Raw genomic sequence first — 17,001 nt, forward strand, 5'->3', positions numbered from 1 at the left:
GAGATAGGAGAATGTCAAAAAACAACAAAAATGAAGTAAATCAGTCAAAACAAAAGCTTCTCTTCTTCAAATTTGAGTCGGAGGCAGTGACGAAAAGCCGTCCAAGCAGACAAACCTGATGACTAAATCCTGGTGGCTGGAAGCGAAATGAAATGCACAGTATGTCATTTCTGCCACTAGGGCTCTCTCAATCGAAACCAAACAAAAGGCCGTAAGTAGCTTGGGATCATGGGAGTTGTTGTCTACATTGCTAAACAACCACCATTGCTGATAAAATGACTCATAAAAGTTCTCGGAAGAGGTAATATTTTTAAGTTTCATTTATGTTATGGTCATCATGTTGGCACACTTCCTTCCCGACTCTCTGACTCACTCCCAGCTGTTATAGTGACAGGCGACCAATCGCAACACAGCGCTGCCTTGAATAAAATTGCTGATTACTCTGGTTTTGAATATTGCTGAAAACTTGTGGGATGATGTTTAGCACACAACTGAACAATATATATAACAGCGGTCGTTTTCAGACATTTAAATGCAGAAATGTTACATATTATATCTTTAAAAGCTGCTTTAAGAGAAAATATAGGGGAAGAAAAGGACACTCCTGATCCATCCGGATAGAGGCTGGATTGGCTCAATTTTCAGTTCGCCTCTCCTTCATGCCATTTAAGTGTCAGTTCCACACACATGTACACACACACCCCAAAAGGCCCTGACCTCCATTGACTTTTGTAGGGCCAGGATGTTAACGTCAGTTAAGGGCCGGATGTGTGTGCGTGTGCAACTATCAAGTGTGCCCCATGGCTCCTGCGGCGGTGAGGGCGAATCTCGTTGTCCACTTAAAGGTCAGCGCCGAACCTCTTGCAATCCTGCGCTGCTATTTATAATCCAACCCCCCCTCACCTTCCAGCAGTTCCAGCCGAGCGGGAGAGAGATCAGCAATAATGCTCAACACCGCAGAAATACCAGAGTATCAGGCAGATATCTGCTCCTCCACCCTCAGCTCCTTTACTTCCACCTCAGTGTCACGTTTAAATGTTAATCCAACCTTTTCGTCGCTGATGGACGAGCCCATGACTGAAGAGCAGAGGCCAGTTCGAGGTGTAGTAGAGGTTTTCATTGCTTATGAAATGACTCTATGCTTTGTACAAAAAGGGAACAGTACAGTTCTCTTGTTTCAACCAATTAGACTAATCCCTCAACCTCGGCTTACAGGCAGAAATGAAAAGGGCTTTAAGGATTTTCTAACAAAGAATGCCGCATGACGTTCTCTCCGTCCTCACGTTGTAGCCTGCTCGTACACGAATACACAATCAGAACAATCACCTTGCACACACACTCATACACCACCTCCTGTGTCACCTGTACACACGACGTTGACTGCCATGGGGATTTTTTGGTTTTGTTTTTGGGTTTTTTTCATTGTGAGCAGCTCAGCGTGGGGTTGAGTGGTGGTGGAGCAGGCTATGGCTGATTCATCAATGAGTCACCATCTCCAAACACCTGAGGGATGGAGGAACGACAATGCATGCGGGGTCGACACGCGCGCAAATGTAATCAGTAGACGCCGAGTTTCACTGTATTAACAGCCATGTGGGAACCCAGGGGACGTGTGCATGAATCTGTGTGTGCCCACCACTTGGACTATCTCACTTGGAGCAGCAGCATCACCTGAGGATTTAAATACACCCGAGACCCACCAATGGCAAACTCGGCTAGCAGTAATCCTGCTGGTATCTGCTCTGATCCTCTATTCACACACAGATTCCTTCACCTCGTTTTACCTCCTGAGACTGGACTCTCGCATTCTTCTCACCCTCTCTTAATGCCATTCCTTATCAAATACCAACCTCTCTCCCTTTGCCATCTTTATCTCACGCCTACCATACTTTCTTTTTTGCCTCTGTCTGTCTTTATCTGCTCGTCAGTCAGGTGGTCGGTCGGCACACTGGCGCGTAGAAGAATCAATGACGGTATCCTAGTGAAGCAGCCAGATCTCTATTGAGACACAGGTAGCTTCACACCAGCCTTTACAAATTCACACACATCTTCGAGTCTCTTGGCAAAAGGCAGTGCTATGAGCGATGGCGGTTTTACTCCGTCTTCCACTGAAATACCTCCTGGAGGGATTCAGCATGGGGACAATAGCCTCCTCCCTCAGAGAAGAGGGAGGGAAAAAGCATTTTTGAGCATTTACCGAGCATGCATCCAGATGACTGAAAGTGTTACGAATGAGACGGGAATTCACATGAACAATAGGCAGCGTGGCAAAGAATAAAGACTTTTCATTTGAGGGCAGGAAAAGTTCAAAAGTATTCATCATAAGAAAAGAATAGGATCTTGCCATTTTTTTTGCAGCGAGATATTTAAGAGCTTATTAAAGGATTCCACATAAAGGGAATCACCCGCATGAGCTTTGGAACAGCACTTTTATCCCGTCACATAATTGCATCCAAATTACAATAATTGTGCCAATTAAAGTAATCCTGAATGAGAAGAGAGCGTCATCTTAATGTTTCAGTACTTGGGATAAGAGTCTCTCTAATTAAGACTGAATTGCCTGGCTACATATTCATTCAGAGTGCGATTAGTGAAGAAAAAAAAAGAAAAAAGTTTTCAAGTGTCCAAGAGTGCCTGGTGGCTCTAGTCACGTCACTGAGAAGAGGATTGTTTGGTGGATGAATGCAGGGTCAGGATGACAAAAATGAGGGGAAGAGAGGATGAAGGGCAGAGAGGAAGAGTTGATCCTTAACAAGCTGTGACATAAAAAGTAAAAGCATAAAGTGCATCAAGAGTTTTTTACACCCAGATATTGGCAAACACATTAAACCCACTTCTAGGCACTACAATTTTACCTGACAATAATCTATCTGCTGTGTTCTGCTTCCTGCGCTGTGTGTGCATATGCGTGTTTGTTGAATGCAGCCTGCATCTCAGGGCCTGATTAATTACACTGATTCTCAGAGGAGTTGGGGGTGACATATGTTCTTGCACTGGTGTGAGAGCTAGGTTTGTGTGTGTTGCACGTGCAGCACACGCACATTTTCAATCGCAATGCTTGTAGTGGCAAAGATTGTGTGCATGTGTGCTTGTTTCGGTTGGAAGGTGTCAGCATTTCACCACGTAGAGCATGTGAGTGTGTCTATATGTGTATGGCATGCAATAGTTTTGTGTGTATGTATGTGTGGGTGTGTGTAATGAACAGAAGATTCAGGTGCAGCGCCAGAAACACACTCCTGAGTGCGGCGGGGGCATCCTGGCACAGACAGGGCACCAGATGTCAGAGCAGTGCAGGAACCTGCTCAGTGGACCAGTGACACTTTTTTTTTTTTTTTTTAGCTGAAAACGGGATCTGGGCGTCCAGGAATAAACTCTCTGAGGGGCTGACTGAACGCGTCCCCATACATCATTAGGTACAAATATGTTAACCCCTCAACCGAAGCACAGAACTGCTTTTAAACAAATCACGACAGTCAAAAAATTAAACACTAATAATTAGAGACATTGACAGTCACTGCTGATTACAGACTGCATGGAGAGTCCTTGAAGATGTGTCCAGAGTACAGTATTACAGTATATATTGTCACTAGGGCTGCTATATAATGGAAAACTGCAGACAATGCCCGTCATAATTTTTCGGTTTGCAAGTTCACATCTTCAAATAACATGTTTCGTCCGATCAATAGTACAAAAGCCAAAGATCTTTAGCTAACTTGCATAGAAAACAACGAAAATCAGCCAATCTTGACAATTTAGAAGTTGCAACTGCCTCCTTTCTTGTCATTTTGCTTGAAAAAAATGGAATAATAATAGATTAATAATAAAAATAAGATACTGTATTAATTGATTAATTAATCTATCGAGTACACCAAACTGACTAATGTATCGCCATGTCTCTATGTTATAAAGCAAATTTATTTTGTAACATTGAGGCCTGCACAATTAATACAAATATATTAAAAATCACTGCTGCAGTTTTTTCAGCATTATAATGAGGTACTGTAGTGCTGCAGGGATGCAATCTTGTTCTCCAGTGTTTTCTGTGAAAATGAAAATTGTGATGCAAAAATCACAATAGTAATATCTGTCAAAATAATCGCAATGTGATTTTATTTTTTTTGTTCATACTGTGCAGCCCTGGTACGATGCTATGGAATCCAATTTGATCATCTTTAAAGGAGACATCTTGCAATTTAAGTAAGACATTCTGGTTATTGATTCATAAAATGTCATCACACAGGCCCACAGAAGGAACAACCATTTTATAAAAGCTGATGGGAATCTAAAAACAGAATAAAAATAATAAAGGTGAACATATTTCCAACAACAAAGGTCATAACAACAGCCAACAGTCCAACAAGAGTGTCCTTGAGAAACACCCAGAACCTGTACTTGCTCACTCATCTGAAATTACTCTACTGAAGAGCTTCCACTAAAAGGCTCAATGTAACGTAATGGCTCTAAACAACATCAAGCAAATAAAAAATACAAAAGCTCATTAACACTCTTTGGAAATGGCTGGGCTGCTTTAGAGCAATAACCATGAAGCAGGAGAGAGCTAGGTTAGCTGGAGTCATTAAGTCTCTAATGGCAGCTAAAACAAGGAACAACTGACTCCTGAGAAGAGACGATACTGAGAGGAAAGAAATGATAACGCTGAAAATGTTAGTCACAAGGCTGCAGGCTCCAAATTAAATTTGCTAGTGATAAAAAAAAACAAAAAAGAAAACAGCGTTCGAAACACAGATTTAGGGTTGTTAATTTGACGGCTACAAATATGAGGCTTGGTCCAAAAAGCTTCTTGTTTTGTTTTTCTCTGTGTCAGTGTGCAGGGAGGCCATGATGCTGGCTCACTGCTCGAGGTGTAATGTGTAGTTATCCCTCCACAACTAGTGACACAAACATTTTAGCTACGCTTTGTGTGTGTGAGCTTGATTGCTGTGAGCCAATATCTCCTGCAGACAGTGCCATCTTTGTTGCACAGTTCTCCCCCCCCCCCGCTACCGTGCATTAGTGTGGGCAGCCCCCTGTCTTACCATTAATGATAGAAATCGCTGAGGTTATTAACCGATTACACATTCTCCATCAGATTAGCAGGGCTGTACTGGTCCGCTCCCGCTATGGGAATTAACGCCATGAATTTCGCTCCATGCCACGTCCTGCAATGACACTTCACAGTCCTTCGTGGACGTTTTGTTATTGCCAGGCAAGTTGCTAAAAACAGCTTTTAGCCGTTTTGAAAGCGTGTGTGTTTGTGCGAGATATGAGGGAAGGTGGGCGTGTGTCTATTTTTTCTGTCGTCTCTAGGAGTTCAGGTACATGCCACAGAGAGTATCTGTCGCCTTCTTCACTGAGAGGCACTCTTGCCTTCCCTATTGTTTCTTATGGCTTAATCTAGTTTTAATTTAGAAGGCTAGGTAGGGTATTAAGTCTAAACTGAGACTGTATCTTGATACTGAGCCAAATTTAAAAAGAACCTCAGGCACGAATCAAACCTGCATTTTATTTCTACCTTTAAAAATATTTGTCTACAATGTTTATCCGGACTAGGATTTACACAATCTAATAATTCTGATTCTCTGTGTGCTTTGGCCTGCTTAGCTTTAGCAAGCCTTACAAAGAGATGAGGAGAGGAAGCGCATGCTGCCTTGTGACTGAGATGCAGGGCGACAGTTGACCTATAAGGGGCTGACTCACCCCCACGTTCACTTCACCACTAATATATTCACTTAGTAACGCTCAGGGGATGTGCAGTTCTGCTGTGTACAAATGGCTGAACACAACACATATATGCATGCTGAAACACAACACAAAGCTCATGCATGAGGTCTGAACCACACAGGTCTTGCGGTAACAGAATTTAACAAAAAAGATGCGAACTATAACGTGCAGGAAATGGTCCACCATTCGAATTTTGGCTACGAAAAAAGATGCGTTATTTGTGTGCACATCTGCTGTGCATGTGCGTATGCACACACACTGCTGAATGGGGAAGCAAAGAGAGGTAGCTATCCATTTCTCAAGCAGGCAGACAGTCGGGAGAAGGGGGCCTGGGGTTCTGAGAGGCCAGTCAAGTGCCTGTCCATTGCTAAGGGAAAAAGACAGAATATCTCATCCAGAACAAAAAGGGACCTTTAGAGACTGACATCATAAGAAAGAGGAAGAAAAGAGCAGAGAGACGGAAAAAGATACACAGACAGACTGGCCTGACTCTTATCAGCGGAAGATTAGTGCAAGAGATAAGGCCTCTAGGCTAGGCGTTGTGTTTAGCCTGTTTGAGGCTTCCTGTCATCATCATTAAGGCTGCTTCTCCGACAGCCACTGCGGAACAGAGCAGCCATTTGGAAAGACATTCAACAAGGAAGAAGATAAAAGAAGACAGGACCGTTGGTCAAAAACAAGATGATGGCTGTATTAAGTCTAACGAACAGTGTAAGCCCAGTCCCATGCTGCGGTACAGGCACTCCAATCTAGGCCTTTTGATGTAGAATTTTATGGCTTACATCTCTCAGTTTTATTACACAATAATTGTGGTAAAAGTATGGACATTTCCTTAAGGGTGTCCACTATACTTAAACATGATAGAGATATACGGCAGAGAAGTGTAAAATTAACAATTATAGCAAGTAGAAATTGATTACAGCCTTCTGACTCAGAAGAGTCTCATTTAATGCCTTGTACTCTGTCCTCCTCTCATACTGTACACATCCTCCATAACACTTGACTGCTATATGCAAACACAAGGTAAAGCCCATTGTCCTTTGAAAACCAAACAGAGAAAACCTAGTCTAATGAGGCAGTGGTTTGCCTTGGAATTGGGGGAGGGAGGATTGTCTGCTGAATCTAGCTGGCTGACTGGCTGACAGTAACGGTCTGTGACACTTCACCGCCGCAGGAATCATAGGCACTAGTGTATTGTGACAGAGTGCAACCTTTAAAGGCCAGCGACTGATGCACGACTCAGCCTGTGTCGGTTCTCCTCCTCTCGTCTGCGGTGAGCACGCCTAAAAGCATCCGTGACCACACACATACAAAGCCATGAGCAGTCATACTGTTTACACACAGAGGTACGAGACTTTTCCATCACTGCTCAGCCGAAGACGTCTGAGTGTCATTTGTCTCTTGTGCAGTTTTAAGGAAATGTGTCCCTTCATGAATCTACAGCCCCGGCTATAATACAGTCATCATTTGCCTCGTGCATTATGATCAATTACAAAATCTGTCTGTCAGTTGCCAATTAGTGTGGCACTCACAGCCATTGGCAGTAGCTGTGGACTAATGTAGCCTATACAGAAAACAAAATACTCTACTGCCACCTGCTGGTCAAGGCTATATATGTCAATATTTCATAAAGCACATAAAACAATAAAATGATTTACTGACTTCAATTTCTTAATTCTTTTATGTTTTTTTGATGATGCTCACTGCCACTTTACAGCATTTACATGAATTGCTGGTCCTTTGGCTAAACTCATCTGACCTTATTTCCATTTCATCTTGTGTTAATGGTAGCCTCTGTCATGCCCCAAGTAAGGAAGAGACTAATGGAAATTAGAGTGAAAAAAGATACTGAAACAAAGAAAGAATGCATACAGGTGTATCAAAGAAGACCGCACACCTTGTAGATCAGATAAGTAACTAAAGACGGAGTGATCGTGTCTTTCTTTACCTCTCATAGATGGTCTTGAGAGCGACCTGGTCTGACACTCCTTCAGTCTCTTCCAAAAACAGGATGATCCAGGAAGTCCTGTAAGGCCATTCTTCTGTCAGGTTGATCCATGACGCCAGCCGGTCCCAGTTGAAAACGATCTGATTGGCCCGCAACAGACGACCTGTCAACAATGGATGGATCAAGGATTAGAGGCCGCAGAAGTCCATCCTAATGATCGTCTCTTTCTCAAACTGCTGCTTGTTTCTGTTATCTTCGTATAATCTGATATCATTATATTTATGAATTTGTGCCCAACATTTTAGAATCCTTACATGCTGCCATGTCATTACTGCAAATGCAGTTCATATTTATAGTTAATTTTAAATGCTTTTAAATACTGGCAAAATGTATTCTTAACTAAAACCCTTGGTTAAATGCGCAGCCTCTGCGACCACATGTTGGCTGCTACTGGTTTCGAATTATATCCCATCAGAGCTTTGTTTTCTTCCTCCATCCCCATATTTTATCATTGACTGACAGAAGTTAGCCATCTAATCCCCTTGAAGTGGGTTGATGTTGCTGTATAGACAAAATGTCTTTTGTTATTATCAGATGAGGGCGGTGCTCAAGCAGAATATGGTTTATTCTTTACCAGTAATAGAAACTATGTTGAGCAGCCTCCTCATGGTCTGTGGGCTGATGTCGCTGAACCAGTCCTCGGTCACCAGCAGCTTGGTCAAGTCGAAGGACATCTGTCTGGTGATGGTCCTCTGCATCTGCCGACGTCGGTATGTGTCCTGAACAGAGTACAAAGAAAAAGCATAAAATCAAATTAGCAAATGATCTGAATTTTACATATTTGGATTGGTAATGTTTCCAGCTGGCTTGGCAAGATTTAAAAATCTCAAGGACGAAAATTTAATTTGTCATTTTAATGCAATTTGAATCATCCAATCAAGGCATGAAAGGTCCAGGGTTTACTATTTAAGGGGATTTAGCGACGTAAATGTAATATAATATTCACACATTATGTTTTCATCAGTAGATAATCACCTGAAAGCAAGAATTATTGTGTTTTTGTTACATTAAAACGAGCCCTTTACATCTACAGAGGGAGCAGGTCCTTTTCCACAGAGTTCGCCATGTTGCACTGTGTTTTACAGAAGCACAGAACAGACAAACCAAACACTGGCTCCAGAGAGCGCCTTTCATGTTTTTTGCATTTCTGGCGGGCCACTGTAAAGGAAGGCGAGACGAAGGGTGTTCAGTTGTTTGCAGTCTGCAACCTCACTGCTAGATGCCAAGAAATCCTACATAATGGTCTTTTAAGTGACAGGACATGATGCCGGAAAATCATAACAGAAATCACTGAAATAAATCCTGTGACAGTGTCAATTAAAGTAGTATATAAGTGGGTAAGAAAGAGCTGGAACAGTCTTAGTGACAGTAAAACTACTACAGCTGCAGGAGGCATTTAACAACCATTTAACGTACAGGGGAGCCTATAAATTCGATCTCTTCAAAGACAAATTGAAAGCACAAGTTAAACATAAGGCATTACTGTATATCACTCTCGGCTCTTGCAGACGTTGTGGTTGCTTGTGCATTATCACTGCCGCAAGCTGTGCATCATGAGACAAAAGAACAGGCAATTCAGGGAGACCATGTGATCTCACGTCATGTCACTGTAAAACCATATGTTTAAAGAGATTGAGAAATGCATGTATATAGGTGGACAGGGCCTCAAAATTTCATACTGTTAACTTCCTATGCACCCTATCCATGTTGGAATCTACTTATATGCAACCCAGCTGCTCTCATTAAAACTAAAAAACATATTTTAGTATGATAATGTTTCAGTATCATAAAAGCAGTTACTGACTGTAAAGATATAGAAGCAAAGCTTTGCAACTTAACCCCATGAATGAGCTGTGAGTGAATCCAATTAAAAGCACTGTTTTTCTTCTTTCCATTATGTCATTCTAATGACCAGCTCCGTCTCCCTCTCCTTCTATATAGTCCATGTTTTCATGAGAAAAACATAAAATTCCCTGTGACTGCAAATCAAAATCAAAGAGCCACTGTCCAAAACCGAACAGTCATGACACACAGGCAGGCTATTGACACAGATCTACCGGAGAACATCTGTGATGATATCAGACAGCTGCCATGGTCATGAGCCAAGGCGAGGCTTTTGGTTGACTTTGAAGTCGTAACGCCAGTCTCATGACCTCTTTCTCAGAGAGATGAAACATATGGCCACCACTCAGTCAGTCAGAACCAGAAAGGTCTATCATACAGACAGCCCTGACTGGCTGATTTTACTGTAGTTTTACGGCTTTATTGGTTCATTTAGATGACTGTTTTTATGTTGGGTCACTTCTACTGGTTCTTATTCTCCCTGCTGATATACTTTTATTCTGACAAAAATGTTTTGAGTTGGATTTTTTTCTAAACACTAAATTTTCCAGGTGATATTTTCCTTGTAAATGGGATTCATTTCATTCCAGTAAATGGCAATAAGATGGCAGAGATACTCCTAATGTCATCCTCAACTTGAGGAGCCACATGAAAATGGAGAGCCACTAATTCATTTTCCCCTCCTGCCCTCATTTTAATCTCCACTTGTAGGAAGAGGGCCCTCCTGCCAAGAGCTAGCTAGTGGCGGAGGGCAAATAAAAAGAGCACGCCGCCTCATAATAAAAGGCCAACACCAATAATTGAGTGTACTAGATAAACCCGGGGTACAAAACAAATGTCAAACAAACAAACAAGAGAGGGAGGCGGGAAGGAAGGAGGGGTAGTAGGAAGGTCTCGCAGGGGGGGAGGAAGGCATCAACGACAGCAGCAGAGTCACTTAGCCTCCTGCCAGCAGACCTGGTGCCAGTGTTTTGTCACAGGGACCCACTGCTGCTAGGCCTTGTCATTAGGCTGTGGCAACGCAGCAGGAAGGATAAACAGTCATTACATCAATTACACCAGGAACCTTGGCCGCACACCGAGCACCTCTCTCTTCTCTTCTCGGTGTGTCTCCTTCTGTCCTCTGGCCTCTGCGCTGCCTGCCAACACCACGCCTGTACTGAACATACCCCCCCCTTTCCCCCTTCAGGGAGGAGGCCGAAAACAGAGAGAGCGATGAGGCAGCATCTCCATTCCTAATGCAGTGTTTTCTATTCAAGTTGTGGTGAGCTAACTGCATTTTAATTTGGTTTGATTAATGTCAGGACATCAAGCATTCATTTCCAGCTTTCTGATTATGTGAAGTGTTGAGGGGAAAACACATTTATTTTTACCTCGCTGTAAAAACAACATATCCGTCTCCACTGATATTTGTTATTATCATTTGGCTTTTTTGATTTGGTTGTTATGCGTTGGGGTGGGGTGTCAACTGTTTGCTTCGGTATATCTAATTTGGAATAAATATAATCCTACTCTCTGACTTGCATTTCTAGTATTGGCCGTCTATTTTAATTACCATTCTTCCACCTTCAGCTCATACTGCATTCATCCGTGTCTTCTAAAGTTAGAGGGCTTGGGTGGTCAGGAACCACTGATGTGGTTGTAAACCCCAACAAAAAACACTGCATGTGACATATGCCTATGACTTGAATAGCTGTTACCCTGCGGTTTAGGGCGTTCTTGCTGCCAAACTTGGCCTGGTCTTGGCCCAGGCTAGTCGAGGACATCTTCCTGTCCAAGTCTTCATGCCATCCTGGAGAGACAGAGGATGAAAGAGACAATGACAGCTGATTAATGGCTGAAATTAAACATCATATATTGGATTTATACATTAAAAACGGTGTGGGATCCTCTATATATGTGTATACAGTACAATATGTTGTCCTTACCCTCGGCAGGCAATGCCTCTCCATTGGTGGGGGTTACCGTGCAGAGCTTTTTGGCCGTACTGAGGCCTCTGCTGTTGAGGAATACTGGTAGGTGGACGATGTTCCTCATGTAGTCATGTCCGTTGATGTTGGAGTCTCTCAGCACACTGTTGAGGTTTTGGTTGATAGCTTTGATGATAATATGCGGGTCGCTGGCAAAGATCGAGATAAATGGGCCTTTGGAGAAGAGTACCCTCACCTGGAGTGAGAGGGGAACCATAAGTTAGTGTGTAAAGGACATCTTCCACCACGTTTTTTACAATTATTCCATAAAATATGTTTTTCAAAGTACGATATCAGCCTGTTGCACTACTGTTTGTACTGAAACCAATTTAGTTCAGTCTGTTTTTCAGAGCAGGATGTCGAGGCGTGTCGTCACTCCTTTAACAGTAGCTTTAACAGTCAGCTGTAGCACTTGAGCTTAATGATCCCTGTGAGAGCTGACTGTCCACAGCACATGGTGTTGGGGATTTCCACTCTGCTAACTAAGGGACGTTGTTCAATGGTCACAGGACATCGATTTGTGTTACATGCATACATGGTTTGTTAACCGCTGGCCAACACCCTTAGCTTCGCCCCACAGGATGATGGACCTCTGTCCCCACAGCAGCTGTCAGCACTATCAACTAAGGCGCCATCACATGGTCTGCATCTTTCATGCACATTATCCGGTAGAAAAGCACACAGACTAAAGAAATGAAAAAAAAAAGATTTTGGTCATTTGTGCAACCTACAAAAATTGGGTCACAGAGTGCTGTGTTTGAATCTCTCTGAACTGAAGATGGTTTCAGAGCGACTGGGAGGCGCTTGCAGAGATGAGAAGATTACATTAGCACACAGAAGGTTGCCATCTTCTTTGGGATTACTTCACTAAATAATAACATTTAGCTAAAGGAAATTCTATTACAGCAGCTGGGAGGATGAATCTAAAGTTGGAGGCGAGCTGAGGCAGCTGGAAACACCAGGGTGGCTGCATGATACAGACGATGTGTGGGGTCTGTGTGCACGGGGGAAAAGACCCACTGAAAGTTACTGTGAGGCCACATGGCAGCTGCTCTGCGTGAGGTACAGATGTTAACAAAAAGTATTTCCTTCATTTTATTTCAGTGTCAGCAAAGAGGAAGCTGCACTCATCATTTAAGTGCCCACGCAGAGAGTCATGTGCAAACACACACCGTGTCCAGCATCTGCAGCACTTTGTCCTGCTCACAGGCGTCCAGTCCGTCGATGATGACAGCCATGCGTGTCTGGTTCTGAGTGAAGCCATCAATGGTTTTGGCCATTTTAGACATTAGCTCCACTTCATTCTTCAGAACCTGGTGTATGGAAGAAAATAAATGGCTCAAAAACAATTCAATTATCAGTGTTAATGTGAGAAAGGAAATTGATTTGATCAGGACATACTTCATGACTTCTTAAGCAAATGGAAAGCCCCTTTAGCCAACAGGATGTCCAGGGATTTCCATTCGCCATTGACTAGGTACTATGTATTAAATGTATCAGTCTACCTTCATAAATCCTTCACTCTTGAGTTTATGCAAGTTGTCGGCAGCACTGTGCAGTCGTTTCCTCTGGGAGTTAAGGACGGAGTCGGCCACCTGCCACCAGGTCCTACAGTTGAACAGTAGGGCCAGGCACACCACACTGGCCATGGCTATTAGCACTGCGTTTACTGTGAAGTTTTCAGGGTCCACCTAGGAGGGAAAAAAAACATTAAAACCGATTACTGGGGCATCCTTTGACCTAGTGGTTTCAGGGTGTACTGTTGAAACGCAGGGTCCTCGGTTCATTGCTCTCACCCACCTTAAAGATGGCCAACAGGGCCACACCAGTGATCAGGCATCCCAGTGTCAGGGAAAAGAGCACAAAGGAGGGAACACAGCACGTTTTCTTCCACTTCTTACCTGAAGAATGAGAAAAGTTGAGAAAATTTGTCGGAAAGACTGCCAAACAGGTCATTTTAAGCACTATTATACTACCAAGAGCTCCATTCTTAAACAGCAGTCTCAATCTAAATTTGAAGTGATACAAGGGTAAAGACCAATAATATTACAGCTGATTTAGGGGGCCATGTTTACTCTGTTATTGAACAGGTATATATTTTACTTCTTTTAATGTTGATTTTAAATGATCCAAAAACTGCACAGTGCACCTACTTATTTTAATGTCAGCCAAGGATTGATAAGAAAGATAGCTCGTGACTGCAAATGTAGGATTCTGTTGAACTTCGTAAAAGGTCTGATTGTGACTATGTGAGCTGGGTGGAAAGCCATCACGTAGACGAAGATGGTGACCTCACCTTGGACCTCATCGTTCTTGAAAACCCTGAAGAGCCTGGTGGCCATGAAGCCAAACTCCCTCTCACAGGCATCTGAGAGCGTGGCAATCATCTCAGCCATGGAGGTCTCCCCTCCGACACTGGACAGTCGATTATAATCCGTGAACAAGAACCTGTGTGGCATGCGAGAAAGAGAAACGATGCTTTGACTCGCTTAGTTACACAGCAAACTGCATCTGGGCCTGGGACTTAAGTATTCATTTTAACAATATTGCAGTGTAGATGTAATAGTCACCTGACAGGCAGCGCGCGGGTGGTCTGCTCAGGAAGTTCAGGCGGGTTGACGAACATCAGTTTGAGCAGCAGCTCCAGGTAACCAACCTGTCGAGCCAGACGGGTGCTGATGACCCACGCCCAATTCCAGCTCTCTCTCTCACGCCGACTTCCAAAGTACACCAACACTGGAGACAGACGATCATTATTACAATCATTACAGGTGCCATTTGTTTGGTAACAGCTTTAAATAGTCATGTGGATAAGCAGTTTGTATTTATTCAATTTGGAACTCCCTTTGCAGTCCAGAAAACACAGAAATATGCCAGTATGCAATTCAAACACTTCTAATGAGGCTTCTCTGGACTATGTAACTTCAGTAGGAAGGGGTTTTATTCAAAGTTTATATCTTTGAGCTGAAACAGACAACAGACCCCAACAGGTTGGGAACCGGTGACTTAGCACATCAGCATTGCATTTTCAACCACGGCTGAGTCTCCTCACCGAAAAAGATGTAGAGCAGAGCGAGGAGGCTGAGGGAGACGGCAATTGCCAGCTTTGGATTAACAGTAAAGCCCAGGACCACGGCCACTGAGCCGCACAGCAGCAGGGTGAGGAAGACCACGAGCCAAGAGAACTGGAACAAGGGCTCTATCTGCTGGCCTGCGAAGGTCTTCATCTCATCTGTCGGACGAGAGGGAGGAAAAAGAATTTCATGTCAGATATTTGAATTAAGAATATGGGGAGATTTTTTAGTGTTAAAGAGGGATTGAAGAAACTGAGGAGAGGAGACTGTCCGAGAAGCAAATTTTCACAATTCAGGACTTTTCATCTTTGTGTGAGACAGTTTTTAATGCTGTGGGTTTACTTACCCTCCAGTTTCTTGAGAAGGAAAGACTTGCCGCTGCCCCACTGAGCGTACAGTCCAACACAGATGGGGGGCTGCATGGTGGGCTCGCTAAGAATGTCTGCTAAAGCACTGCTATACAGGTCATAACCCAACATGTCTCCATCTGACTCTGAGGGGGAGAGGTGCTCTGAGAGTGGAACAGAGAGAGGGAGATATGTAAAGTGAGGAAAAGATAAAAAAGTACAGAAGAAGGTTTTAAAAAAGAGCTTAACGTTTAATGTTTTCTGGCTATGAGCTTGTTTTGTCACAAGTCTTTCTAAGTAAGATTGAAAAACATACTCGCTCCAAATATCTGCGTAAGGATGCTTTTCTGGTGGGTACAGTCGATGTTGTATGGTGTCTCTCCAGCTTTGTTTGGACGGTAAAGCAGGCGGCCATCTTTAGGGTTCCTCAGCAGGAGCTCAGCCAACTTTCTGCTTCGCCCTCGGATTGCTATGTGGAGGGGCGTGTCTCCTTTCTGAGCGAAGAAAAACAGAAAAAAGAAACATCCATATCACTAAACTAAATAACACCATAGAAATCCTGTTGTGGCGTGTGTAATGTGTGTATTTAAAAAGTACCTTGTCCAGCGCGGACACCTTGGCTCCTTTATCCAGCAGCAGTTCAACTATCTCGATGTTCCTCATTTTTGTGGCTTTGATAAGAGGAGTCTCTCCCTCCTAAAACAAGAAAATACACATTTCATCAATACCATTCTGCCCATTCTGAAATTTATATATATTATATATATATATTATATGTTATAATTTTATGAACTTGTATACAATGCTGTCTGTATTAAGTGCTTCTTATTTCTTTTACCTATCATACAGTATAGGCTTCTTTTTGGCTTGGCCATTGTTCTATTATCACTATGCTTTATAAACCTCGAACTGTTATTATGCAGGATGAGACTGTTTAACAGAAAGTGAAGGCTCTGTGAATACAGCGTTTGATCTGGTTATCATTGTGCCATTATCCTGTGAGATTTTTTTCCAAGTTTATACCTATTAATAATAATCTAAATTTTCAAAAAATAAAAAATCTGTTCATTTTTCTTCACAGAAAGTAAAGTAATGCTGAAATAAAGGACTATTGTATACATTTGCAGGTTTGTTACATCCCTTAAAATCAAAAAGCCTCCAAATCCATCGTGAAGCTTTGGCGACCCCTGGAGGGAGTTGGGACCCTCAGGTTGGGGGATATGCTCTGTACCTTTACAGATTTGTCAGAAACGGGCGATTTATGTTGTAACTATTCAAATTTAACACAGAATGGAAATATTCTAAAACTGCATGTTTTAAACTTTTTCTTTAAAAAAAATAAATCATGAGAAATAAAGAATAAAACATGAAAATTAGCATAAGAGAGTGTACATTTAATCCTCTACTCCTGAGAGTGCCTTACCTTAGTGCAGCTCTCGGTGTCAGGGTTACACTGCAGGATGTCTCTCACCATGGTAGCGTTACCTTTCTCCACTGCCCAGTAGAGGGCAGTCTTTCCATCCTGAAGTGGAAAAGACAAGGCAAATACTAGCTTGTTTATCTTGGAGAAAATAAACTGTGTCAGGCATACAAAAACACATATGGAATAGTATGAATAGCTGAGAATGCATTAAATTGTTTTGTTTGGTGCACAGTAAATGTATAATGTTGAGCTTTACAAATAAGAGCATCAAAGTGTGTCTGTTTATATAGCAATAATACTTAGAAGACTTTGTGATTCTAATCCATGGATTAAAGTTCACTTAACCAAGAGTCAACAGAGCGGGCGAACACAAGAAGGCCTCCTGCTGCTTTTAAACATCAATAAGGCAGCAAAGACAGTGAGAGACGAGCTCCTACCTGGCCCCTGACGTCAATATCAGCGTATTTGTTCAGCAGGGCTCGGACTATCTCCACATGACCTCCTCTCACTGCTCCAATCAGCATCGTCTCCCCACTCTGAAAGAAGGACAAAGAGGAAAAAGAGACAAGAGAGAGACATGAAGTGGATGTATTTCATAGGAACCACTATTCTACAT

The 17,001-nt window shown here is 42.7% G+C and overlaps 1 protein-coding gene across 5 annotated transcripts in view; it reads right to left on the reverse strand.

Annotated features, from left to right (window-relative positions):
- The window catches only part of kidins220a (kinase D-interacting substrate 220a), a 46,079-nt gene that overhangs the window by 18,357 nt on the left and 10,721 nt on the right, over window positions 1–17,001 (reverse strand). For all 5 annotated transcript variants that reach the window (XM_084380685.1, XM_084380684.1, XM_084380683.1 and 2 more), the window contains exons 9-23: window positions 16,823–16,921; window positions 16,386–16,484; window positions 15,560–15,658; window positions 15,279–15,456; window positions 14,962–15,126; window positions 14,594–14,773; window positions 14,112–14,277; window positions 13,838–13,989; window positions 13,342–13,442; window positions 13,047–13,232; window positions 12,714–12,854; window positions 11,500–11,737; window positions 11,272–11,363; window positions 8,304–8,448; window positions 7,670–7,832 (exon numbers count right to left, since the gene is read on the reverse strand). In XM_084380685.1, the coding sequence (XP_084236811.1) occupies window positions 7,670–7,832; window positions 8,304–8,448; window positions 11,272–11,363; window positions 11,500–11,737; window positions 12,714–12,854; window positions 13,047–13,232; window positions 13,342–13,442; window positions 13,838–13,989; window positions 14,112–14,277; window positions 14,594–14,773; window positions 14,962–15,126; window positions 15,279–15,456; window positions 15,560–15,658; window positions 16,386–16,484; window positions 16,823–16,921 (2,204 nt within the window). The remainder of the gene's footprint in view (window positions 1–7,669; window positions 7,833–8,303; window positions 8,449–11,271; window positions 11,364–11,499; window positions 11,738–12,713; window positions 12,855–13,046; window positions 13,233–13,341; window positions 13,443–13,837; window positions 13,990–14,111; window positions 14,278–14,593; window positions 14,774–14,961; window positions 15,127–15,278; window positions 15,457–15,559; window positions 15,659–16,385; window positions 16,485–16,822; window positions 16,922–17,001) is intronic.

Source organism: Pagrus pagrus (assembly GCF_965226575.1).
Source record: "Pagrus pagrus genome assembly, chromosome: 18".
In the NCBI taxonomy this organism is placed as follows: domain Eukaryota; kingdom Metazoa; phylum Chordata; class Actinopteri; order Spariformes; family Sparidae; genus Pagrus; species Pagrus pagrus.